Source organism: Tachypleus tridentatus, unplaced genomic scaffold (genome assembly GCF_004210375.1).
Source record: "Tachypleus tridentatus isolate NWPU-2018 unplaced genomic scaffold, ASM421037v1 Hic_cluster_1, whole genome shotgun sequence".
Lineage (NCBI taxonomy): Eukaryota > Metazoa > Arthropoda > Merostomata > Xiphosura > Limulidae > Tachypleus > Tachypleus tridentatus.
The window spans coordinates 32839735-32866907 of NW_027467777.1; the positions used below are offsets into that span (position 1 = coordinate 32839735).

At 33.1% G+C, this 27173-nt stretch overlaps 2 protein-coding genes across 2 annotated transcripts in view; one reads left to right on the forward strand and one right to left on the reverse strand.

The window, feature by feature from the left end:
* Positions 1–389: 389 nt before the first annotated feature.
* On the forward strand, positions 390–13659 carry LOC143241652 (mediator of DNA damage checkpoint protein 1-like). The gene is made up of 7 exons (XM_076484854.1): positions 390–1164; positions 1652–1720; positions 1961–2060; positions 3455–3610; positions 8768–8793; positions 10356–10516; positions 10727–13659. The coding sequence occupies exons 1-7, from the start codon at positions 1126–1128 to the stop codon at positions 10743–10745; spliced, it is 570 nt and encodes a 189-aa protein (XP_076340969.1). The 5' UTR covers positions 390–1125; the 3' UTR covers positions 10746–13659.
* Positions 13660–20116: 6457 nt separating this feature from the next.
* The window catches only part of LOC143241666 (uncharacterized), a 50128-nt gene continuing 43071 nt past the window's right edge, over positions 20117–27173 (reverse strand). The window contains exon 9 of the mRNA XM_076484895.1: positions 20117–26843. The gene's annotated coding sequence lies outside the window, so the exon portion shown is untranslated. The remainder of the gene's footprint in view (positions 26844–27173) is intronic.

Sequence of the window (27173 nt, forward strand, 5' to 3'; positions counted from 1 at the left end):
CGAGATGACAAAGAAGAATGTAATGCTGACAAGGAAATGAAAACCCTTTCACTGAAGACAGAAAGTAACGAGTCTCTGAATGTAACAAGTGACAGAACTGAACTTGAAGATAAACAAACTAGCAGTAGTTTTGAAAGTGTAAATACAGATTTAAGACACGGTCGTGATGATACGTCAGTTCTACAAGTGGAAAGAGAGGTTAGGACAAGAGGCACGAGGAAGTCGGCTTTACGAGGCAAGCAATCGGGTGCTAAGGAACTTAACAAAATTGGTATCTTGATGACCGGAAAGAGACATCGCAAAAATAAAACTGAAAATTTGGTAGGTGTGGATGAATATACAGAACCACACACAGCATAAAAGGCCCAAAAAAAATATTCTGATGTCTTCTGCTACGAGCACTGAAACAGTTTGGGAAAAACCGGAAAGTAAAGGCACGAATCAAGCCATTCTAGAAACTTCATATGTGCAGACTAAACACTTAGAGTTGAAATGTGAAAAATGGAGAGGTAACCCTATAACTGTGGAAGACTACATGTCTAAAGATGATGAAAAGCTTGTCTGTGATGGCTTCTTTGAGTCTGTGGAACGTAATGATACTGAGAAAAGATCTAACAGAAAGAGAACTCGACAAACATTAAGTGACTCGTTCCCCTGTGGTACTTCTGTGGCCAGTAAGTCTTCTGAAGTAAAGAACAGAAGGGTAAAAAAGGAACTTGAAACCAGTTCTGAAGAATCCGAGTCGTGTGTGTCAGTAAATAGAAATGGAAGAGAGAAAAGTACTGGTGATAGTGGAACTTGTTCCATTTCTCTTCAAAACAAAAAAAGAAGGGGAAAAAACCTCAGCTAAATGTGAAAGATAGAAATGGTATTGAAGAAGAAAAATGTCAAACAGTGACTCCTGTGACCCAAGCGAAGAACACCAGCTCAACAGGTGACAAGCTTATAGTAGGTAGTGTCAAACATAGTCGAGATACGTCTCCTACGCTAACTCCTAAAAGCAAAAGTAAACGGGGCTTGACCACTTCGGTCGTTGATGTTACCCCACAAGATAACATCTTAGTGAGCAACTCTGGACCATCTCCTCGAAGAAATAGATTGGTTAAGTCATTAAAACCGAAGGTGATGTTTACAGGCCTGAATGACGAGGATAATGGAAGAAAGGTAGCTCATTAATATCTTCTGTGTGTTTTAAATCATCATTAATATCACTAAATCTTAGAAATAAAAAAAAAGAGTTTTTTATAAAAGAATTGTCAAACATTAATGTTTGTTCTGTAGATTTTGTAAATGTTTATGAACAGTCATGACTGTTTGTTAAAACAAATTTAAAGACCAAAGATATAAATATATTTTTCTACATCCAACTCTAAAAGATCACTGATGTTATACAGTAAATATTTTTCCTTTTTTTACATTGAATTTAGTTTCACATTTCAGTCATTAAGTATGTGCTGTTATGTGTTATATACTTCTAGTTAATTAATATGTGTGAGAAATTGTTTTAAAGAAATATTAAGACCTGCAGCTTTACTCTGTTGGATGTTTTAACAAGACTGTTGCTGTCATCACAAACAGTTTCTGTTGTACCCGTCTAGAAAGAAGTTGTAGTGGTATAGACGTGTACTATAATTGTTCATTTTTCTTCCAGATCGTGTCTTCCCTCGAATGGGACCTTGTGGACTCTGTCATGGAGTGTAGCCATCTGGTGACAGATAAGGTAACTATATGGATTGGTATTGTGATAAAGAGTAGAATAAAGTATTGCCTGGCGAAAATGGAAAGCTTTCCTTGAATACTTTGTTCTCTTGTTGTAACACTATATATAATAAATAATAACAACTCGTTTTGTTATTACATAACATCTTTATTATCTATATCATTTGTCCACCTGTTTCGTGTCATTTTAAATTGTTTTTATTGACAAATCTGTAAAACAAATGTTAACAAATTCTTTTAGTTCCATCGCACGGTTAAAATGCTCTGCTGTGTTGCCAAGGGAATACCAATTGTGAGCACAGAGTGGCTAAAGAAGTGTTGTGCTTCAAGAGCATACATCGGTAAGTGATTGAATCTTTGGTTTATTACTGTAGAAAGTTCTTAAAAAAACTAGTTTCCAGTGGCTAACGTTAACGTCCACATGTATTGACTGTAGTTTCCAGTGGCTAACGTTAACGTCCACATGTGTTAAGACTGTAGTTTCCAGTGGCTAACGTTAACGTCCACGTGTGTTAAGACTGTAGTTTCCAGTGACTAACGTTAATGTCCACATGTGTTAAGACTGTAGTTTCCAGTGGCTAACGTTAACTTTCACGTGTGTCATGACTGTAGTTTCCAGTGGCTAACGTTAACGTCCACGTGTGTTAAGACTGTAGTTTCCAGTGACTAACGTTAACGTCCACGTGTGTTAAGACTGTAGTTTCCAGTGGCTAACGTTAACGTCCACGTGTGTTAAGACTGTAGTTTCCAGTGGCTAACGTTAACGTCCACGTGTGTTAAGACTGTAGTTTCCAGTGGCTAACGTTAGCGCCCACGTGTGTTAAGACTGTAGTTTCCAGTGACTAGCGTTAGCGTCCACGTGTGTTAAGACTGTAGTTTCCAGTGGCTAACGTTAACGTCCACGTGTGTTAAGACTGTAGTTTCCAGTGGCTAACGTTAACGTCCACGTGTATTAAGACTGTAGTTTCCAGTGACTAACGTTAACGTCCACGTGTATTAAGACTGTAGTTTCCAGTGACTAACGTCAACGTCCACGTGTATTAAGACTGTAGTTTCCAGTGACTAACGTCCACATGTGTTAAGACTAGTTTCCAGTGGCTAATGTTAACGTCCACGTGTGTTAAGACTGTAGTTTCCAGTGGCTGACATTAACGTCTACATGTGTTAAAACTGTAGTTTCTCTGTATGTCTTTTTCATAGTTCCATATTAGTTTGGTTAGTATAAGTTGTAACTCATCTTATGATACTTACACCTGGAATAATTTATATGGATTGTGATGTTACATTGTAGCTTGTGGTGTTACTATATGATTTATATTTCATTCATTTTGTCCAAATAAAAAAAATCAGTTTAGAAGATAATTAAATTATTTAAGATAAACTCAGGTAAGGAAGCTAGGCCTAAACTCAGGTAGCGAAGCTAGGCCTAAACTCAGGTAGCTCAGCTAGGTCTGTTTTCTTTTTGTTTGAAGCAATTTGTTAAATAGTAACATGACAAAACACATTACAGAAAAAACACTTCTTTTAGAACGCCCCCTTGTAACTGTTTGTAAGCTAATAGGCTTCTAATGCTACACTTTGGGACTTAACACCCAAATAACCCTTTGTGCAGCTTAACAATGAAAGTTGATGAATTTTGTAATAATTAATCGATGACTTGTCTTTCTGTTGAACTTTTCTTAGTGTCAGTTTTTTTATCTTTTGTTGTATAAAATAATGAATGGCTTGCTTTTAGATCACAGTCTGTACATCATAAACGACAAAAAGGCAGAAAAACATCACAATTTCAGTTTAGCTGAAACGTTGAAGAAAGCAGCCGAACAGCCGTTGTTAACAGGTTGGAGCATACACGTTACACCAAATGTTGTTCCTAGTCCTGATCAAATGAAAGGTGAGTATCCTGAAGTGTAAGTAATCATGATAGCTGATTGGCTCTCTGAATACATGCTGTTAAAAAGAAATGGATAAAAAATTACAACATAAGCACTTAATCTGTTTCAGTAGTGACATCTTATTGGTTCTTTCTTTGAATACTTTCTTTCTGTATATATATATATATATATACACGCACATGCACAGACCAATCAAACTAAAATATTAGTATCAGACTGGTGTGAAAGCAGTTGGTTTTTGTTATCAACACCTGAGGAAATATATTTTGTTAGTTACTAGTTCATGTTTAATAAGTGTTCTAGATAATTAAAGTGATTTTCATAAACCTAGAGCTTGTACTTATTTATATGTTTGTTCGTTACTAGTTCATGTTTAATAAGTGTTCTAGATAATTAAAGTGATTTTCATAAACCTAGAGCTTGTACTTATTTATATGTTTGTTCGTTACTAGTTCATGTTTAATAAGTGTTCTAGATAATTAAAGTGATTTTCATAAACCTAGAGCTTGTACTTATTTATATATTTTGTTAGTTACTAGTTCATGTTTAATAAGTGTTCTAGATAATTTCATAAACCTAGAGCTTGTACTTATTTATATGTTTGTTCGTTACTAGTTCATGTTTAATAAGTGTTCTAGATAATTAAAGTGATTTTCATAAACCTAGAGCTTGTACTTATTTATATGTTTGTTAGTTACTAGTTCATGTTTAATAAGTGTTCTAGATAATTAAAGTGATTTTCATAAACCTAGAGCTTGTACTTATTTATATGTTTGTTAGTTACTAGTTCATGTTTAATAAGTGTTCTAGATAATTAAAGTGATTTTCATAAACCTAGAGCTTGTACTTATTTATATGTTTGTTAGTTACTAGTTCATGTTTAATAAGTGTTCTAGATAATTAAAGTGATTTTCATAAACCTAGAGCTTGTACTTATTTATATGTTTGTTAGTTACTAGTTCATGTTTAATAAGTGTTCTAGATAATTAAAGTGATTTTCATAAACCTAGAGCTTGTACTTATTTATATATGTTTGTTAGTTACTAGTTCATGTTTAATAAGTGTTCTAGATAATTAAAGTGATTTTCATAAACCTAGAGCTTGTACTTATTTATATGTTTGTTAGTTACTAGTTCATGTTTAATAAGTGTTCTAGATAATTAAAGTGATTTTCATAAACCTAGAGCTTGTACTTATTTATATATGTTTGTTAGTTACTAGTTCATGTTTAATAAGTGTTCTAGATAATTAAAGTGATTTTCATAAACCTAGAGCTTGTACTTATTTATATGTTTTGTTAGTTACTAGTTCATGTTTAATAAGTGTTCTAGATAATTAAAGTGATTTTCATAAACCTAGAGCTTGTACTTATTTATATGTTTGTTAGTTACTAGTTCATGTTTAATAAGTGTTCTAGATAATTAAAGTGATTTTCATAAACCTAGAGCTTGTACTTATTTATATGTTTGTTAGTTACTAGTTCATGTTTAATAAGTGTTCTAGATAATTAAAGTGATTTTCATAAACCTAGAGTTTGTACTTATTTATATGTTTGTTAGTTACTAGTTCATGTTTAATAAGTGTTCTAGATAATTTCATAAACCTAGAGCTTGTACTTATTTATATGTTTGTTAGTTACTAGTTCATGTTTAATAAGTGTTCTAGATAATTAAAGTGATTTTCATAAACCTAGAGCTTGTACTTATTTATATGTTTGTTAGTTACTAGTTCATGTTTAATAAGTGTTCTAGATAATTAAAGTGATTTTCATAAACCTAGAGCTTGTACTTATTTATATGTTTGTTAGTTACTAGTTCATGTTTAATAAGTGTTCTAGATAATTAAAGTGATTTTCATAAACCTAGAGCTTGTACTTATTTATATGTTTGTTAGTTACTAGTTCATGTTTAATAAGTGTTCTAGATAATTAAAGTGATTTTCATAAACCTAGAGCTTGTACTTATTTATATGTTTGTTAGTTACTAGTTCATGTTTAATAAGTGTTCTAGATAATTAAAGTGATTTTCATAAACCTAGAGCTTGTACTTATTTTTATATGTTTGTTAGTTACTAGTTCATGTTTAATAAGTGTTCTAGATAATTAAAGTGATTTTCATAAACCTAGAGCTTGTACTTATTTATATGTTTGTTAGTTACTAGTTCATGTTTAATAAGTGTTCTAGATAATTAAAGTGATTTTCATAAACCTAGAGCTTGTACTTATTTATATATGTTTGTTAGTTACTAGTTCATGTTTAATAAGTGTTCTAGATAATTAAAGTGATTTTCATAAACCTAGAGCTTGTACTTATTTATATGTTTTGTTAGTTACTAGTTCATGTTTAATAAGTGTTCTAGATAATTAAAGTGATTTTCATAAACCTAGAGCTTGTACTTATTTATATGTTTGTTAGTTACTAGTTCATGTTTAATAAGTGTTCTAGATAATTAAAGTGATTTTCATAAACCTAGAGCTTGTACTTATTTATATGTTTGTTAGTTACTAGTTCATGTTTAATAAGTGTTCTAGATAATTAAAGTGATTTTCATAAACCTAGAGTTTGTACTTATTTATATGTTTGTTAGTTACTAGTTCATGTTTAATAAGTGTTCTAGATAATTAAAGTGATTTTCATAAACCTAGAGTTTGTACTTATTTATATGTTTGTTAGTTACTAGTTCATGTTTAATAAGTGTTCTAGATAATTAAAGTGATTTTCATAAACCTAGAGCTTGTACTTATTTATATGTTTGTTAGTTACTAGTTCATGTTTAATAAGTGTTCTAGATAATTAAAGTGATTTTCATAAACCTAGAGCTTGTACTTATTTATATGTTTGTTAGTTACTAGTTCATGTTTAATAAGTGTTCTAGATAATTAAAGTGATTTTCATAAACCTAGAGCTTGTACTTATTTATATGTTTGTTAGTTACTAGTTCATGTTTAATAAGTGTTCTAGATAATTAAAGTGATTTTCATAAACCTAGAGCTTGTACTTATTTATATGTTTGTTAGTTACTAGTTCATGTTTAATAAGTGTTCTAGATAATTAAAGTGATTTTCATAAACCTAGAGCTTGTACTTATTTATATGTTTGTTAGTTACTAGTTCATGTTTAATAAGTGTTCTAGATAATTAAAGTGATTTTCATAAACCTAGAGCTTGTACTTATTTATATGTTTGTTAGTTACTAGTTCATGTTTAATAAGTGTTCTAGATAATTTCATAAACCTAGAGCTTGTACTTATTTATATGTTTGTTAGTTACTAGTTCATGTTTAATAAGTGTTCTAGATAATTTCATAAACCTAGAGCTTGTACTTATTTATATGTTTGTTAGTTACTAGTTCATGTTTAATAAGTGTTCTAGATAATTTCATAAACCTAGAGCTTGTACTTATTTATATGTTTGTTAGTTACTAGTTCATGTTTAATAAGTGTTCTAGATAATTAAAGTGATTTTCATAAACCTAGAGTTTGTACTTATTTATATGTTTGTTAGTTACTAGTTCATGTTTAATAAGTGTTCTAGATAATTAAAGTGATTTTCATAAACCTAGAGTTTGTACTTATTTATATGTTTGTTAGTTACTAGTTCATGTTTAATAAGTGTTCTAGATAATTAAAGTGATTTTCATAAACCTAGAGCTTGTACTTATTTATATGTTTGTTAGTTACTAGTTCATGTTTAATAAGTGTTCTAGATAATTTTCATAAACCTAGAGCTTGTACTTATTTATATGTTTTGTTAGTTACTAGTTCATGTTTAATAAGTGTTCTAGATAATTTCATAAACCTAGAGCTTGTACTTATTTATATATTTTGTTAGTTACTAGTTCATGTTTAATAAGTGTTCTAGATAATTAAAGTGATTTTCATAAACCTAGAGTTTGTACTTATTTATATGTTTGTTAGTTACTAGTTCATGTTTAATAAGTGTTCTAGATAATTAAAGTGATTTTCATAAACCTAGAGCTTGTACTTATTTATATGTTTGTTAGTTACTAGTTCATGTTTAATAAGTGTTCTAGATAATTTCATAAACCTAGAGTTTGTACTTATTTATATGTTTGTTAGTTACTAGTTCATGTTTAATAAGTGTTCTAGATAATTTCATAAACCTAGAGTTTGTACTTATTTATATGTTTGTTAGTTACTAGTTCATGTTTAATAAGTGTTCTAGATAATTTCATAAACCTAGAGCTTGTACTTATTTATATGTTTGTTAGTTACTAGTTCATGTTTAATAAGTGTTCTAGATAATTAAAGTGATTTTCATAAACCTAGAGTTTGTACTTATTTATATGTTTGTTAGTTACTAGTTCATGTTTAATAAGTGTTCTAGATAATTAAAGTGATTTTCATAAACCTAGAGCTTGTACTTATTTATATGTTTGTTAGTTACTAGTTCATGTTTAATAAGTGTTCTAGGTAATTAAAGTGATTTTCATAAACCTAGAGCTTGTACTTATTTATATGTTTGTTAGTTACTAGTTCATGTTTAATAAGTGTTCTAGATAATTTCATAAACCTAGAGCTTGTACTTATTTATATGTTTTGTTAGTTACTAGTTCATGTTTAATAAGTGTTCTAGATAATTTCATAAACCTAGAGCTTGTACTTATTTATATATTTTGTTAGTTACTAGTTCATGTTTAATAAGTGTTCTAGATAATTAAAGTGATTTTCATAAACCTAGAGTTTGTACTTATTTATATGTTTGTTAGTTACTAGTTCATGTTTAATAAGTGTTCTAGATAATTTCATAAACCTAGAGCTTGTACTTATTTATATGTTTGTTAGTTACTAGTTCATGTTTAATAAGTGTTCTAGATAATTAAAGTGATTTTCATAAACCTAGAGTTTGTACTTATTTATATGTTTGTTAGTTACTAGTTCATGTTTAATAAGTGTTCTAGATAATTAAAGTGATTTTCATAAACCTAGAGCTTGTACTTATTTATATGTTTGTTAGTTACTAGTTCATGTTTAATAAGTGTTCTAGATAATTAAAGTGATTTTCATAAACCTAGAGTTTGTACTTATTTATATGTTTGTTAGTTACTAGTTCATGTTTAATAAGTGTTCTAGATAATTAAAGTGATTTTCATAAACCTAGAGTTTGTACTTATTTATATGTTTGTTCATTTTTCCAGAGATTATTCTTTGTGCAGGAGGAAAAGTAAGTGAAAAATATTATTATAACCAGTTTTTAACTTTATAACCAGTTTTTAACTACCTTTATAATCAGTTTTTAACCAGCTTTATAACCAGTTTTTAACCAGCTTTATAACCAGTTTTTAACTAGCTTTATAACTAGTTTTTAACTAGCTTTATAACCAGTTTTTAACTAGTTTTATAACCAGTTTTTAACCAGCTTTATAACCAGTTTTTAACCAGCTTTATAACCAGTTTTTAACCAGCTTTATAACCAGTTTTTAACCAGCTTTATAACCAGTTTTTAACTAGCTTTATAACCAGTTTTTAACCAGCTTTATAACCAGTTTTTAACTAGCTTTATAACCAGTTTTTGATCATTACGTGTAATGCTAGTTAGATGTATTTTAACCGACATCCAATTTTTGATCGTTACGTGTAACTCACATTAGATGTATTTTAACCGACATCCAGTTTTTGATCGTTACGTGTAACTCACATTAGATGTATTTTAACCGACATCCAGTTTTTGATCGTTACGTGTAACTCACATTAGATGTATTTTAACCGACATCCAGTTTTTGATCGTTACGTGTAATGCTAATTAGATGTATTTTAACTGACATCTAGTTTTTGATCGTTATGTGTAACATCACGTAAGATGTATTTTTAACCGACATCCAGTTTTTGATCGTTACGTGTAACTCACGTTAGATGTATTTTAACCGACATCCAGTTTTTGATCGTTACGTGTAACTCACGTTAGATGTATTTTAACCGACATCTAGTTTTTGATTGTTACGTGTAACTCACGTTAGATGTATTTTAACCGACATCCAGTTTTTGATCGTTACGTGTAACATCACGTAAGATGTATTTTTAACCGACATCCAGTTTTTGATCGTTACGTGTAATGCAGGCTAGATGTATTTATACTTACAGGTTAAATGTAGTGTTACTCCATATTCATTTTGTGTTTTTGCCAGCTCTGTGTTGACTATCACAACCAAATCAGACCATGGAGAGTCCAGGATGGAATAAATGTTTATATTTCATTATTAATTTTGTGATTGGTAGAAAGAATCTTCTATATTAAATATTTCTTAGAAACATATTATATCAGTGTTTTTTCTGAGTACTTTGTTTTATGCTTACATTATAGATGTAACTTGGTTTTCTTATACTCAGATGTACTAATAGTTTATATGTGTAGAAAGTTAACTAGAAATCAACATTAACACAAACTGTATGTAGTTGTGCATTTAGAATTATTGGAGAGTGTAGCTAAAAGTGTTTATATTTTCTCATATACAAATTTTATATTAGTTGGAGAATATCACCTTTTTATCTTGCTTATTTCCCTGGTGTCATCTCTGCTCTGCATGATACCTTAAACTTACTGGTTGTGTGGACTCAGATTTATTGTGTCCCTTCATTGGTATGATTTTCACTATGAAGTGGTGAACGAGTTAGGAGATGGTGACAGTTCCTTTTCAAGCTAGAATGTAAATTAGATATAGTCTGGCTTGTGGTATATCTTGTGTTTGTTAATATTTGTTACAGTAAAAACTTTGTCTCTTTGTACAGTTTGTTCGGAACATGCCCACTCGACTAGCTCCTCGTCTGGTTATTGTCTCAACTCCAGAAGATGTGAAACTTTTGAAACATGCCGTAAAATGTGGGATTCCAGTTGTGGAAACAGAATTTATTCTAACAGGGCTTCTTCGCTATGAGTTAAACACAACCATATATCCTTTTTTGTTTAAAAAGAAAAACTTATTGATATGTTTGTCTTTGATTTCCAGATTTCTCCCTAAATATCCTGTTTGTCTCAGATTTGTTTTATTTTTCAAAATTTCTTAAAATACTATATTTCTTTCTTGTTTCTCCTGTTTTCAACACATTTTCTACATATCCTATTTGTTGTTCCATTGTTAACAGTTCTTAACTTCAGTTACTTTTTCATTGAATATTTAGAAATTCCTCACTACTTCCTTGTGGCTAATTCATGTGAACATATTCCAACAAAAAAAATCCTCCTCACTTGTCCAGTTTGGATGTATTCCCACAGAAGAATCCTCATTAATAGTTCAGATTGGATGTATTCCCACAGAAGAATCTTCATTAATAGTTCAGATTGGATAAATTCCAACAAAAAAATTATCCTGGCTAGTTCAGATTGGATGTATTCCCACAGAAGAAACCTCATGAATAGTTCAGATTGGATGAATTCCAACAAAAAATTCTGGCTAGTTCAGATTGGATGTATTCCCACAGAAGAATCCTCATGAATAGTTCAGATTGGATGAATTCCAACGAAAAATTTTCCTGGCTAGTTCAGATTGGATGTATTCCCACAGAAGAATCCTCATGAATAGTTCAGATTGGATGAATTCCAACGAAAAATTCTCCTGGCTAGTTCAGATTGGATGTATTCCCACAGAAGAATTCTCGTGAATAGTTCAGATTGGATAAATTCCAACGAAAAAATTCTCCTGGCTAGTTCAGATTGGATGTATTCCCACAGAAGAATCTTCATAGCTAGATTACATGAACTGTTCCAAAGAAGAGATTGTGAAACCATCTGATACTTTGTTTTTGGTTTCTTATCTTATAAAAATATATTTTTTATTTTATTAGGTTGAGGAATAATTCGTGAGCGTTTTTAAATAATTTCATTCAAGCATTACATGCAAGACTATACAATACTTCAATGCATGAACACATTACACCCAAAACATTTATTATGATACTTTATTTCATGTAATACCTAGGTATATAGTATGCATTGTTGTAAACGAAATTGCAAGAAATTAAATGCGAAAAGCAGATGGTGTCGAAAATGCTCGATTTTGTCCACTTGACATTCCATTTAATGAGCTGAAAATGAAAGCAAAAATTAAAGACATATGAAAATCAAACACACCATCTATTAGAGCAAAAATTATCTACCAAATGACATGAAATATCAAAGCGTTTCATTTATGAATATATTTTTTTAACTTGAAAAAACGCTCACGAATTATTTCTCAACCCAATAATTACGAAGAAGTGTATATAGGAAACTTGTAAAAAGGTTTTTTTACGTTTATGTGTACAGTCATTGTAAATACTACATTTTCCTGTGGTACGGCAGACAATATATGAACATGCTGTACATTTATTAAAAGAATAGTACTTGAAATGTTTGCTTGTTTAAGTAGAAAAAGTTCCAACATGTTTTTAAACCTACAGGTTATTACATATTTTCTCGATAGATGGCGAAGTATTTTTTTTTTTAGAAATATTATCGGGTTTCACCAAAGTGGATAGGAAAAAAAGTTACTGTGAGAGAAGAAATCACATAACTGTTCTAAAAATTGGACGTTTCTTGATCTGGAATATGGGGCTCGTTTATTTTATATTTTTCTTGTAATCTGACCTAATTGTCATTGTACTTTCGGTCTCGTCACATTTGTCATTGTGACATTCAGTCTTTGTGTAATATAGTAACTACTAGAGCGACGAGTACTTTTTTATTAAAATAAAATAAAAACATGGTTTTCAATTAAACAAATATAGGACATAAGAAAAGGTAAATCAGAAACTTTGAAAGAAAATTAAGATAAAAGTGAAGGCTCGGAATCGAATCTTAAGCAATGCCAATATATACAAGTCTTTTTGAGGATTTTGTTGAAGATGGCAGCACAGTAGCAGCCAACGCATAGGATAAAACTAATTAATAATTGGTTTCTAGTTATATAAAACTTCAACTAATTAATAATTCAACTTAGGTTACTATCTATGTCAGGCAGTGAAATATATGATCAGACATGTTTTTAAAGTTCACGTCACTGAGTGTGTTTGGAATGCCATTTTATTCATCCGAACATCAGAAACCAAAAGTTATGATCCCAGAATACAAAGGCGTTTATTGTAGTTATAATTTTCAAATTATTTAAAAAATGTGTTTACGCTACATTTTTATAAGAAAACGAAGTTTCTTTTAAAATACTACAAATGAATAATATATGTAGTTAATAAACTGTGCTTAGTTGTTGAAAATCATGGTTATGGTAACAATAAGTCTGTCTACAGATTAAGTCGTTATTCACAAATTAGTTTCGTACTTATTTTCACACAAAAATCCTGAGAACTTGTTTCTCGTCAAACAAACTTTTAATTCTTGAAAGTCCCTAACGTACTACGTTAATAATTTGATGTTTAACAATGTAATAGGCTTAATACTATTGTCTTACGACAAGTGTAATTGTAGTCATTTATCGTTATCTTGTAAAAGGCTTGCCGTAACAAATGACTTGTATAAACAGTGTTACGAACACTTGTATTTGTTGTATCCCAGCCAACCTGTTGGACTCTGGACTGAACGAAATGCATCGTCGGTAATAAATATGACGAACGCAGTATGGTTTCCTTATTTTATCATGAGACAGTTTTAAAGTGTAATTCTAAATAGGAATCTAATGAAGACCAACTCCCTAATGATATTTCAGTCGGAAACGTATTGAATTTTATATCTCAGAACGGCTGGTATGGGTATTAATATTTTTATTTATAAGGAGAAAACAACGTGTCGACCTTGTCATCTTCAGGTTAAGAAAACAACAACAACCGAAGATGACCTAGGAAGGTCAAAACGTTGTTCTCTCCTTATCAATAAAAGTGTTAATACCCATACCAGCCGTTCTGAGATACATTTTTATTTCAAATGAGATTGTCGTCATCAACAGTTACTTCACCATGTATTGAATTTTGTTTTCTAAGCCTAACTTGTAATCGTGTATTAATCGTGTAATTTTCTACTTGTTTAAAGTCCTCGCAGTTTTGTGTGGGTGTAAGTTCTGTATGTTGTATATAATATTTTTACTTGAAATAAAATGTTTTAGAAACAGTGTGTGTACAAAGAAACCACTCTTTAACAGAATAAACTTTGGCTTCAGTGACTTGCTTACAACGCTAAAATCAGGGGTTCGATTCCCCTCGATGAGCTCAGCAGATTCTACTCTTCAATTAAAAAAAATCTACCTTGAAATACTTGATTTATATAAGAAAGTTTATGATTCAGAAAGAACATGGTTACTGTAGAAACTGGCTGTAAACAAAAGACACTTGATGCGATCCTCACTAAAACCTGATATGGAAATGTTGACAGCTAAAAGGGAAATCTAATAATATTGTAACGCTACTCTTGCTAAAACTTCAAAAAATGTCCATACGGGTTTTTCTCACGCTTTTATAATGTTTAATTACAGGAGGACAAAGTGTGGAAATCTTAATAACTGAGCATGTTGTAACTGGAAAGTAACAGAAGCTAAAACGACTTACATGTGAACTGTAGGTGTATTGTTTTAATAACTCACATTTTGTTTATAGTTAAAAATACAGATCGTATTTTACACGAACCTTTGTAACTTCAAAAGAAATGAAAATATATTGTCAATAAACGAATTTCAGCTGATTGTATAAACTATGGTAAGCAGTGAAATAGAAACAAACCTGTTTTTCATTCCGCTTGTGTTTGTCGTAACAGACACGTACTTGGGAATTTTTCAAGGTTCATATCTCACAGATGTAGAATTTCCAAAAATTAGGCTTTTTAGTTTGTTTTTAGATAAATGTTATCAGCTTTAAATCGTCCAAAACAAATTAAAATGTAACTGGGAAAAGTTCTAACGGTACAACACGAGTGAACTGCTTGTCAGACTCGAAACTGCCAAGTGGTTATCTGGGGATCGAACCTGGAGTTTTAGCGTTATAAGCTTTAAATATCTGAGCTACTAAAGAGAAAAACTCTCATGAAAAACTATAATTTAAACTTCATAGGAAAAATGATAACCTGTAAGAAGTCCATAGCCTCCAAAGTTTATATATATACATTCGTATAATGAACATTCATATCACTTAAGTACAAGCGCTTTCAAGCTAAAAATGGATCAGAATACAACATGTTTTAAACAGCTGGGCCATTTAAACATGTTTGAAACTCGCAGTGCAAGAGAAATATGATTTTCTTGTTACGAGTGTGAGGTACTCGCTTTATTGACTATGAGTCAGAAAAAACTTAAAAAATCGGTTGCTGGGGATTCAATTGACATGAATATATTTATATTAGTGGAACATTTCTAGAAAAGTTTTTTCTCGGTCGTGTTAAACAAACCCGTTTAAACAAATATATAAGCCGTATATTACATAGAATTGTCTACCGCATCGATAACCAATAATTCCAACATCAGAGATACGTGAAATACAGTTACGAAGAACGTACAAGTTTTATTTATAGTGGTAACCCTAATCTCAGTGGTGGCTTCCGCAGACAAGGTGGTGGTGGTAGAGGAGGAAGCCAAGGAATGACTGGAGGTGGTGGTTCTGGGAGAGACAACGGGATTGGTGAAGGAACCGACACCAATATAAGCTAAGGAGGTTAAGTCTGAGGTTCTAATACTAATCAAAGAGGTAAGAGTACAGAGAAAGATTTTCGTGTAATAATCAAGTTGTGTTTATAAAACAAACACTATTGTGAAACATTAAGAATTAGTTGTTCAATATGACAATTTGGGATGTTTTTTAAATTCGTTATTTGGTTTGTTTTGAATTTCGCGCAAAGCTACAGGATGATTGTTTCTGCGCTAGTGAAACACTGGAAGCAAGAGACCTAGTTATCATCCTTCACAGTGCTACTGAAAGGGTGAACATGACTGGATGGGACTGTGATTCGAATCCGCGACCCGCAGGTTGCGAGTCCAACAACCTGGCTATGGTTGTTAAACATTACGTTGAGGCGAATTTGTAATATTTGGTACAATGATTGTAACATTGACAACTTTATAAGCCCAAACTATGTGATGAATTTATAAAAAATATGAAATTAGTTGCCTCTGCTAGTTTTGACACACCACGTGCGTCATTTTTAAGGGTGTAAATTGTATACAGTGACATTTAGCGAGTGTTGTTTTCTCAGTCTATATGTCGATACTAGCCGGGGTGGGTATTGACTTTTTATTTCAGTAAAGTTGTTTGTACTTTGCCACTTAATTTGTGCTTATAAAACTCTTATTTTATACAAAGCACTACTTAACTTTGTTAATTATGTAACACTGTTAAAGTTCTCTGGTATTTTAGCTTATACTTTGTATTTGATTTCGAATTAGAAGCCATTTTCATTTTCTTTAATAAGCAGATTGATTTGTTTGTTTGTTTTGGAATTTCGCACAAAGCTACTCGAGGGCTATCTGCGCTATCCGTTCCTAATTTAGCAGTGTAGACTAGAGGGAAGGTAGCTAGTCTTGGGCTATTCTTTTACCAACGAATAGTGGGATTTGCCGTTATATAATAACGCCCCCACGGCTAAAAGGGCGAGCACGTTTGGTGCGACTGGGATTCGAACCCGTGACTCTCAGATTAGCAGCCGAACGCCTTAACCCAGCCGGCCCATGTTATCTTCTGCCATACTCAAATCGTGGTAGGTTGTATAAAGAAAATATCATATTTTTAGTTACATTTTCTCTATACCAATATCAGGTTTTAGTGAAACTCAAAGCCATGATGAGTTACGTTGATATATTATAACAAGCTTAAGGAGGTTGGAGAAACAGATTTTTGGTTTTTTATATAATGAATTCACGATTACTCTTAAAAGGCAAAATAAAAACTTCAAATAAAATATCATAAATATTTCACAAAAATAATTATAAACGAGGAAGCGCGAGATTACCCATCGTCTCAACCAGTAAGGAACCAGTTACTTCGGTTTGTAGATGACAAAACATTGTTTTCGTCTGTAAAAAAGTTATTTTCTTACCGCTAGTCTTCACAGCCACTTTAGTCTTAGCGAATAAGAGTTAATATTAAAATAATGATTATTCTTATGTTTTTTTTCAATCATTTTTATGAAACGTAAGCGTCCTTTATTCCATATTAAGCTATTTTTGTTGAAGTAGACCCATCGTTGATACGTTTTTAAACAACCAGTATGTTGTAATTAATTTACAAATCACGTAACAAACCTTTGTCCCTTCCAAGTAAGTTAAGTATACATTTAGAGATTACAAACACCACAAGATGTATTAAGACACTGGTGACCAGATTAAGCGAAATACAGTTATAAGTTAGTTTAAAATACTGTTTTTTATTTGGTCATAACCATTCCTTAAATGTTCCCTTTTCCCAAACGCCAGTAAAGAATAAGGAAAGATAAAGTCATCAGATAGCAGTGTCCACAAGGTAGAAATCTGAGTATTCTGATCAGTGATGATTAGTGTCCACAAGGTAGAAATCTGAGTATTCTGATCAGTGATTGATTAGTGTCCACAAGATAGAAATCTGTGTATTCTGATCAGAGATGATTAGTGTCCACAAGGTAGAAATCTGAGTATTCTGATCAGTGATTGATTAGTGTCCACAAGGTAGAAATCTGTGTATTCTGATCAGAGATGATTAGTATCCACAAGGTAGAAATCTGTGTATTCTGATCAGTGTCCACAAGGTAGAACTCTGTGTATTCTGATCAGTGTGCACAAGGTAGAAATCTGTGTATTCTGATCAATGATGATGAGTGTCCACAAGGAAGAAATCTGAGTATTCTGATCAGTGATGATTAGTGTCCACAAGGTAGAAATCTGAGTATTCTGATCAGTGATTGATTACTGTCCACAAGGTAGAAATCTGTGTATTCTGATCAATGATGATGAGTGTCCACAAGGAAGAAATCTGAGTATTCTGATCAGTGATTATTAGTGTCCACAAGGTAGAAATCTGAGTATTCTGATCAGTGATTGATTAGTGTCCACAAGGTAGAAATCTGTGTATTCTGATCAGAGATGATTAGTATCCACAAGGTAGAAATCTGTGTATTCTGATCAGTGTCCACAAGGTAGAAATCTGTGTATTCTGATCAGTGTGCACAAGGTAGAAATCTGTGTATTCTGATCAGTGTCCACAAGGTAGAAATCTGTGTATTCTGATCAGTGTGCACAAGGTAGAAATCTGTGTATTCTGATCAATGATGATGAGTGTCCACAAGGAAGAAATCTGAGTATTCTGATCAGTGATGATTAGTGTCCACAAGGTGGAAATCTGAGTATTCTGATCAGTGATTGATTAGTGTCCACAAGGTAGAAATCTGTGTATTCTGATCAGAGATGATTAGTATCCACAAGGTAGAAATCTGTGTATTCTGATCAGTGTCCACAAGGTAGAAATCTGTGTATTCTGATCAGTGTGCACAAGGTAGAAATCTGTGTATTCTGATCAGAGATGATTAGTATCCACAAGGTAGAAATCTGTGTATTCTGATCAGTGTCCACAAGGAAGAAATCTGAGTATTCTGATCAGTGATGATTAGTGTCCACAAGGTAGAAATCTGAGTATTCTGATCAGTGATTGATTACTGTCCACAAGGTAGAAATCTGTGTATTCTGATCAGAGATGATTAGTATCCACAAGGTAGAAATCTGTGTATTCTGATCAGTGTCCACAAGGTAGAAATCTGTGTATTCTGATCAGTGATGATTAGCGTCCACAAGGTAGAAATCTGTGTATTCTGATCAGAGATGATTAGTGTCTACAAGGTAGAAATCTGTGTATTCTGATCAGTGATGCTTCAGTTTTTTCTTTTTTTAATAACCCGTGGAAAATAAATGTAAATAAGTTTTATAATCCCTTTTTTGTGAGAAAGTAAAGTATCAAATGTTACAGTATAATTTATGTTGTGAGATAGTAAAGTATCAATTTTTACAGTATAATTTCTTTTGTGAGATAGTAAAGTATCAATTTAAATCTACAGAAGTCTATGTATTTGAACTTTTTCAAACTGTAGTATTTGAACCAAGTTGTTACTATAATGTTTGTGGACATTAAATAACATCTAATATAACTATATTAGCATATGATATAGAAAATAAATATTAACTCACTGGTAGTCTTTGGACAGGTGTTTGAGAACAACAATTTGACCTGTGGTCAGGACGTTGTACTTTATTTTCAATAACAAAATTTTATCCACAAGAACATTTGACGTTAAAAAGACTAACACAGGCAATATAAGATGGCGCTTACCGGTTAAAATAATTAAAATATAAAATCAATTTCTAAAAATGCGTCATGTGTACTGGTTCACTGTGAAACTGGCTGGTGGTGGACCAGTCATATGTACTGGCTCACTGTGAAACTGGTTGGTAGTGGACTAGTTATATGTACTGGTTCACTGTAAAACTGGCTGGTGGTGGACCAGTCATATGTACTGGTTCACTGTGAAACTGGCTGGTAGTGGACCAGTCATATGTACTGGTTCACTGTGAAACTGGCTGGTGGTGGACCAGTCCGTCCGTTTATTCACTTAAGCTGCTTTATTACATCTTTCAATTTACGAATATTTTGTTTCCTATTTCAACATAAATCTTGAATTCGTGTAGGGTCACAAACTAAATTGTATTACAAATGAATGTAGGTTTTTGAAGAGATTAGTTTAAAAACAACATGTTAGGTTAAAACTTACTTCGAAAAGTTGGTTTCAGTTTCTTGGAATTATCGTGTACTCGATGTTCTCAGCCTCGAGTGGTGTTTTGACGCTTGTCTTCCACTGAGAACAGAATGTGAAACCCTATGATTAAATCGGTTTCTATATTTCGAAGTTTCATACTTTTCAGAGTTGATCGGTAACGCGTGTGCTTTTTTTCACAGCTATTTTTTCCATAGAATAAACACGTAGACTTACATAACAAGACCCTAGGGAATGTAACTCAGACGTATTGGTCATTCTATACAGTGACATCGGCTTTTAAACTAAGTATTTGTAGTTTAAAATAGTAGGTTTTATCTCTGTGATGAATATCAGGTAGTGTGACTTCTTTAGGACTTAATGATAGTAAACTGATGGACATTTGTAAATTTCTCTCGTATGACTTTTTATAAATTGATAATACTTAACGGATGTAAATTATAAAAATAGTTTTTGAATTATTGCAGTTTATGGCTTAAGCACCCACATCTCGCTCTCATAATTTCTATTTCTATATATGTGAGACTGGTGAATGGAGGGTAAGAATGATAGACGGTGTATCCCCATCACAATATGGGTTCTACCTCAGTAGTCACCTCCAAAACCTAGGGTACATTTTATAATCCCACATTATAGCTTGTGCTGTGGGATATTTTGAATTAGTGCAGCGTGTTTAAGTTATTCTTGTTTTGGTCTCTTTTTCAAGTTACAACAAATTAATATAATTACTCAGAGGTTTGGATTTGCTGTTTTAACGTAATTCTTCCTTGTGATTTTGTTTACTGAACTTCATCACAATGTATTCATCTTGACTAAAATACACACATATATGTATGTTAAATAAATGACAAAATTTTTGAATAAGAAATTGTCCTGGGAAATTTATTTCAGCTGTATTTTGAACAACGACAGAAACATTAAAGACAAAACAAAATTATGTTGTTTCTGCTTTTCATAATTCCACAGAATAAACGAAAATACATGTGACACAAAATTATTTTGATGACTGAAACAGATACCTTTAGGGCAGTGTTAGGCCTAAGTGAACGTCAAATTTTACTTTAAATGTAATATTATTTAATATCTTAAACATAAACATTGAATTACTTTGAAACTATAAGGATTTTATAAAGGACTATCCTTACATCTCCGACTAATTATATAAGAATCAACAACTCAAAACGATAATTTTTACTGCCTAAAACGTCTTAACGAGTTTTTATTAATTTCAACGAGTGTCATGTGTTGTGCCATCTATCGGACTTAATGCACGTCACACGTTTTTAAGGAATTATATTATGCTTGAATGTTTTAATCTCCCTCTACACCCTTGTGCAAATTAATTGAAACAAATGGTTATTTTACAATATTTTCAGCATGACTACCGGCGTTGGCTCGCTGGACCCGCTGATTTCCTTTAATAGTCATTTTTTCACACAGACGGCGTCATTAGCTGTGTTTTGCAGTACGGTCGATCCAATTTTAGGATATATGACGAAATTTTGAGGAATATTACGTCATTCGAAATTGCGTTAGAAGGGCAAGGAGACCAGTCAAAACACAACTTCTTACCAACTCAATGAAGAAAAAACGGTATCAATTGGGTCTGAAATACAAGAACTGGACGCAAGAACAATGGAGGAAGGTGTTATTCAGTGACGAGACTCATTTCTTTGTATAAGGTCAAAGAAGTCTGCATGTTCGCAGATCTCCAGATGAGAAACTTCGAGAATCTCACATCAATCAGTTCGTAAAACATCCATTGAAGAAGATGTTTTGGGGCTTTTTCAGCGACTATGGCGTCGGAGGCTTACACATCATAGAAGGTATGATGCGAGGACCACAGTATATCGAAGTTTTTGCAAAGAAGAGTCATTCCAGAATTGAAAAAGAGATTTCCAGATGGATTTGGAATTTTTCAGCAAGATCTTACTCCGTGCCATACATCGAAACTTGTGAAGAGTTTTATGACTACAACGCGAATAAAGGTGCTGGACTGGCCTGGAAATTCTCCGGACTTAAATCCAATTGAAAATCTTTGAGCGATTTGAAAAGAAAGACTTCGGGGAAAAGACTGTACTACGAAAGGTAAGCTAATTGAGGCCATAATTAAGGTGTAGTACTGAGATCCAAAATTAGTAAAGATTACAGTCAACTCGTGGACTCGATGCCAAAGTGGATTAATGATCTTCTGAAAAATAAAGGTGGTCATATCATGTATTAATTTGTGAGTAATTTTTGGATTCTCAGAAATAAAACGCAAAACACTGAAACAATCGTAATTTTCCGCATTGTTTCAATTAATTTGCACAAGAGTGTAGGTACGCAACAATTACAACTATAACTTAAAACAAAAACATTATTATATGAACTAATAATAAAAATGAACATAAAAAACAAACAAACGTCATAAAATCGCTTTTTGAACTTCACTGTGGTACACGTACCGTTCATTGGCTATTACGGTACGAACTAAAACAGATATCACTTAGAAACTTGATCTAATTGAGGAAAGACCCTGTTTTGAAGATTATATCGGACGTTATTTGGACTAACTGTATTGACAGAACCTATACTAGCATGAAACTGACTTTTTAGAGGGAGATTTATGTATGACAAATTATTTTAATCTTCTATGAAACTGTTCGAGTGATACAGAAATTTTGCTTGAGAACAAAGTTTTGACTACATATAATTAAGTTTGTATCTGACATTAAAATAACTGATTATTCTGAGAACGTAATAAATATTCGTTCAAGTTTTGGTTTTAACAGCTTGTTTTGAATTTTGCGCAAACCTACACGACAGCTATCTGCGCTAACCGTCTCTAATTTTGCAGTGTAAAACCAGAGGGAAGGCTTAATTAATCATCACCACCCACCGCCAACTATGGGGCTATTCTTTTACGAACGAATGGTGGGATTGACCATGACATTCTAACCCCCCACAGCTGAAAGGGCGAGCATGTTCGGTGCGACAGGGATTCGAACCCGCGGCCCTCGGATTACGAGTCGAGTGCCTTAACCACCTGGCCATGCCGGGCCTGCTTTTAACAGAAATAACCTAATGTTCCTTAGAGAGTTGGGCTACGAGTGTTTGTTTTTAAAATAATAATTTCTGGAGTAAGTTTAAAAATTATACACATTAAAAGGATTGGTGTACATTTCGCGTAAAGCTACACGAACGCTATCTGCGGTAGCCGTCCCTAATTTATCAGTGTAAGACCAGAGAGAAGGCAGCTAATCATCACCACCTTCCGCCAAAACTGGGGTACTCTTTTATCAACTAATAGTGGAATTGATCGTAACATTATAACGCTCCCACAGGTGAAAGGGCGAGCATGTTTGATGTGATGGGGAGTAAAACCCGCGACTCTCAGATTACAAGCCGAGTGCCTTAACTACCTGGCCTCATTAAAAGTAACAATGGGAATATTTGTTTCACGCACGTGCCTCGTTGTTTGTAATGATGTAGTAAGTTACCCTTAGGTTGTTCCTTCACAATTAACAAAAACAGGATTTAACTGGTTAATTATCCTGCAAAATACGACTCAAAACAGTATCTCCCCCCCAAAAAAACAAACTTTTTTATCATCATATTGTTATTTTAAAACATGTTAAGAACAAACACACAAGTGCTGAATACAACCAACTAAGAACCTTTCTCTGATAAACTATATTTGCTTGTTCACTAAAATCAATGTCTTCTAAACCCGGGTTAATGTGACGTCACTAACCGACTCTGTTAGGAAAATAATAAATAACGTCGCTAGCCTAAGTCTATATATACATATGAAACCGACACTGAATACACAGGTGACTTTAGGACGTATGACGGTTTGTTGGTGAGTTACAGGGTTTACAACGCTAAAATTCAAGGTTCGATTTCTGTAGTGGAAACAGAGCAACTAGTCCATTGTGCAGCTACCAAGAAGCAAACTAACGAAACAGAAGAACAAGCAGTTTTAACCATTTCGTGCAATTATGACATGGAATTCATCATATAAAGTTGTCACCAGACTGACCTGTCTTTCGTTCAATATATACTCTTCAAAAAAAAGAAACGCAAAAGGCAAAATATGAGACAAATTGTTAACAAGTTTATTCCGGGTAGTTCTGTATGACATGTGTGAAACTTTGCACATTCACTGCTGAACATCCAAAGTCTGCAAAGGCGAAGTCCATGCTCACTAGTTGAAGTTTAACGTCACTCAACGTCAATAACGAGTATGCCCCCCGTGAGCATCAATAACTGCTTGGCATCTCCTGCCCATGGAAGCGATGAGATGACGAATCGCATCCTGTGGAATGGCTGTCCACTCAGCCTGCAAAGCTGCTGCAAGCTGAGGTAGAGTCTGCGGTTGAGGTTGTCGCCGTCGCAGACGTCGGTCCAACTCGTCCCAAAGATGTTCTATGGGGTTTAAATCTGGTGATCTGGAGGGTCAGGGAAGAACGTTGATGTTGTGGTGTCTCAAGAAGACAGTGGTGAGTCGGGCTGTGTGAGGACGGGCGTTGTTATGTTGGAAAACGTCGTTGACGTTCACCATGATGGGTTGCACATGGGGCCTAAGAATCTCGTAGACGGTTGCGTACGGTCTGATCGGAAATCCTACGCAGCCCTGGTATGGTTGAGGCAGTAGACGTCGCAGTGGTGGTCCTATCCCAAAGGTGACGTAACCGGATGTAGCGATCTTGTGCGGGCATGGTCACACGAGATCTGCTAGATCGTGGACAGTCACGAGTTGATCCATGTTATTGGTGACGATTCCATAGCCTTGTGATGGTGCTTGGGTGGACATTCACAGCTCTGGCAACATCTGATCGAGATTCGCCTGCTTCCAATTGACCAATGGCGTTGTTTCATTGTGCTTCAGTCAGTCTTGGCGTAACTGTATTGCGTGTCGGTGGCTTAACACTGAGCTATGGAAACCGAGAACCCGTCACTTTTATAGGGATTTTGCACATGTTGCACTTGCAGAACATGCAGATCTCTCAAACAAATTTATTGGACACGAATGCGTTTTGGCGAAAAATCCGATGTTTTCCTCCGTTTTCAAAGTGCACAACTTTTATTGTCATTTTGGTCTGACAATCAGTGTCTTAACACGTGTTACATCACATACTCTGAGCTTGTAACGTTATTACATATATTTCTCTTTAAAATAACAAAAATATCCCTTTTGCGTTTCTTGTTTTGAAGAGTATAGTTGTAAGTCACTAACAGGTTACTAATAGCACTGTTGTGTTGAGTTGTGTTAAGGATTCTTCTAAACGATCTAAATAAGTTTTCATTTCATCCGTCAACTTTCTAAAAGTTATAGATGTTGTAACACCAAAACATTTGAACACTTTTAACACATTAAAGACGATATAATAAAACACTTAACACATTCTAAAACATTACGAATGCTGTAACACAAAACATTTGAACACTTTCTAACATATTATAAATGTAAAACAAACAAAAAACGTTTGAGCATTTTTTTAAATGTTATAGACGTTGTAATAAAAAAAATATTTTTTTATGAAATATTACAGAATCTCTACACTACGACTTTAAAACCTCGAAAACGTTACAAGGGTTGTAATATAGAACAGTTGAACACTTTTTAAACAACAGATAGTACAACATAAAATATTCAAACACTTTCTAAAGCATGAAAAATCATGAAACAAAACCTGTAACACATTCTAAAACATTATAGTCGGTGTAGCTGTTGATCACTTCTCAACATGTTATGTATTTTTAACATAAAATGTTTGAACATTTTCCACTATATTGCGTCAGTGTTATAAAGGAAAACTCTCTAAACGCCCTACTGAAACATTACTGAATTGTGGCTAAGTAAAACTGTGTACTTAGTACAAAATGTGGTCACTAGGTGGTGAGAGTTGTGGCTCGGTAAAACTGTGTAGTACAAAATGTGGTCACTAGGTGTGAGAGTTGTGGTTAAATATCTTTGTTCAGTGCAAACTGTAGTTACCAGGTGTTGAGAGTTGTGGCTGAGCAATGATGTGTAATACAAACTGTGGTCACCAGGTGGTGGGAGTTGTAGCTAATATGTTATAATGTAACCCCTTTTTGATGTTTGTACATATTTTTAGTCAATAAAAGAGTAACCATCATGAATAGGTCTGTCTTAAGTTCTGTACAGTACGGATGTACAGACAGACAGATACAACAACAACACATACAAAGACCAGTAGTTTATCAAACTGTGAACAAAAAGACCACATAACACCGGAAGAGCATTACAATGTAAAAAGAAGATACAAGGTCATCACTGGATAAATAATTTACAGATAAAACTCAACAGTGGAGCACAAGGCTACGAATATAAATAAACACGACGATCATTGGATTACTAGTCTATAGATAGAAGTAAACATAACGGTGATTGGATCACTAGTTTATAGATAGAAGTAAACATGACGATTATTGGATCATTACTTTATAGTCAAAACTAAACACGACGATCATTGGATAATTAGATTCCACAATCCAATTAAGCTGTATGATTCTTTATACTTACACAGCTGATATTTAGAAATACAAATACAACGACAGTCTTACGTCTTTCTCTGGTACGAAACGTAAAATAGAGGATAATGTTAAACTCAGTGCGAACTATTTACTTATTTATATCTTACAAAAGTAATATTCGAATTACTTCCTGGCACGTATACTTTTGTCGGGGGTATAAATACAAAAGTATACACAAAGTATAGCATACTTTTTGCTATGCGGTACAAATACGACAGTAGTCACTTCGGTACACTAAACATACGACAGAACCAACTTAAAACGACACAAATACGATAGTACCCATTTTATACGGAAAATATATAGCACATTTTATTTCATTCATCAAATACACAACCGTGTACTTTACTTATGGTACACACAGCGTAACGTCAAATTATAATACATGACGTCAACACTTAAAAAACTTTGAACAATATCTTATTCTTTTGATAACAAAACGACACCAAACAAAACGTAAGAACACGGACGGTAAAGAGACCATCTACACACAATCCGAATAGAACCTTATAGTTGAATCCATTAATACGGAACGTGTTATTACGGACATACAGACATGAACAATAAATAAAGATTTTCAACACGAAACAACAACTAACATCAGTTCGAATAATATTTTAGTGTTACCAGTTGTAGCACCTCCGAACATACATCATATGTAATTAAGATTTTCAACACGAAACAACAACTAACATCAGTTCGAATAATATTTTAGTGTTACCAGTTGTAGCACCTCCGAACATACATCATATGTAATTAAGAAATTATCAAATGCTTTGCCTTATTTTTCATTTTCACAGACAGACAGACAGACAAGAACATCCATGATGTGACGAACATCATACTGTTTATTGTGAGCTTCGTAAAATCTGTACTTGTGGATTCTAAGAGAGATCCTTCAACACTGCGGGCTTGTTGCATAGTTTGTTTGTATTTGGCTACACCTTGAAAAATTATGGATTGTGAGTCTTTTGAGCACAACAACGCAGTCTAGTGTTCAGAAACACGAACATTCTAGTCCTCTGAGGGAGAGTCACCTGAAAGAAGAAAAGGCAGTAGGTATACTACATCTCATATGTAAGTTATTTAATTTTCATCAATAATGTGCCCCCCCCGGTGGCTCAGCGGTATGTTTGTGAACTTAAATGCTAAAATGCGGGTTTCGATATCCGTGGTGAGCAGAGCACAGATAGCCTAGTGTGTAGCTTTGTGCTTGATTCAAAACAATTACACTATCAATAATAATTAGAATACAAGATTTAATGTGACGGAAATATTTAACATTGGGCATAATTTAAAATGATGACCACAACTTAGACCACTTAAATAAGAATATAATACATCTAAATTAAACTTCGTTTAAAATG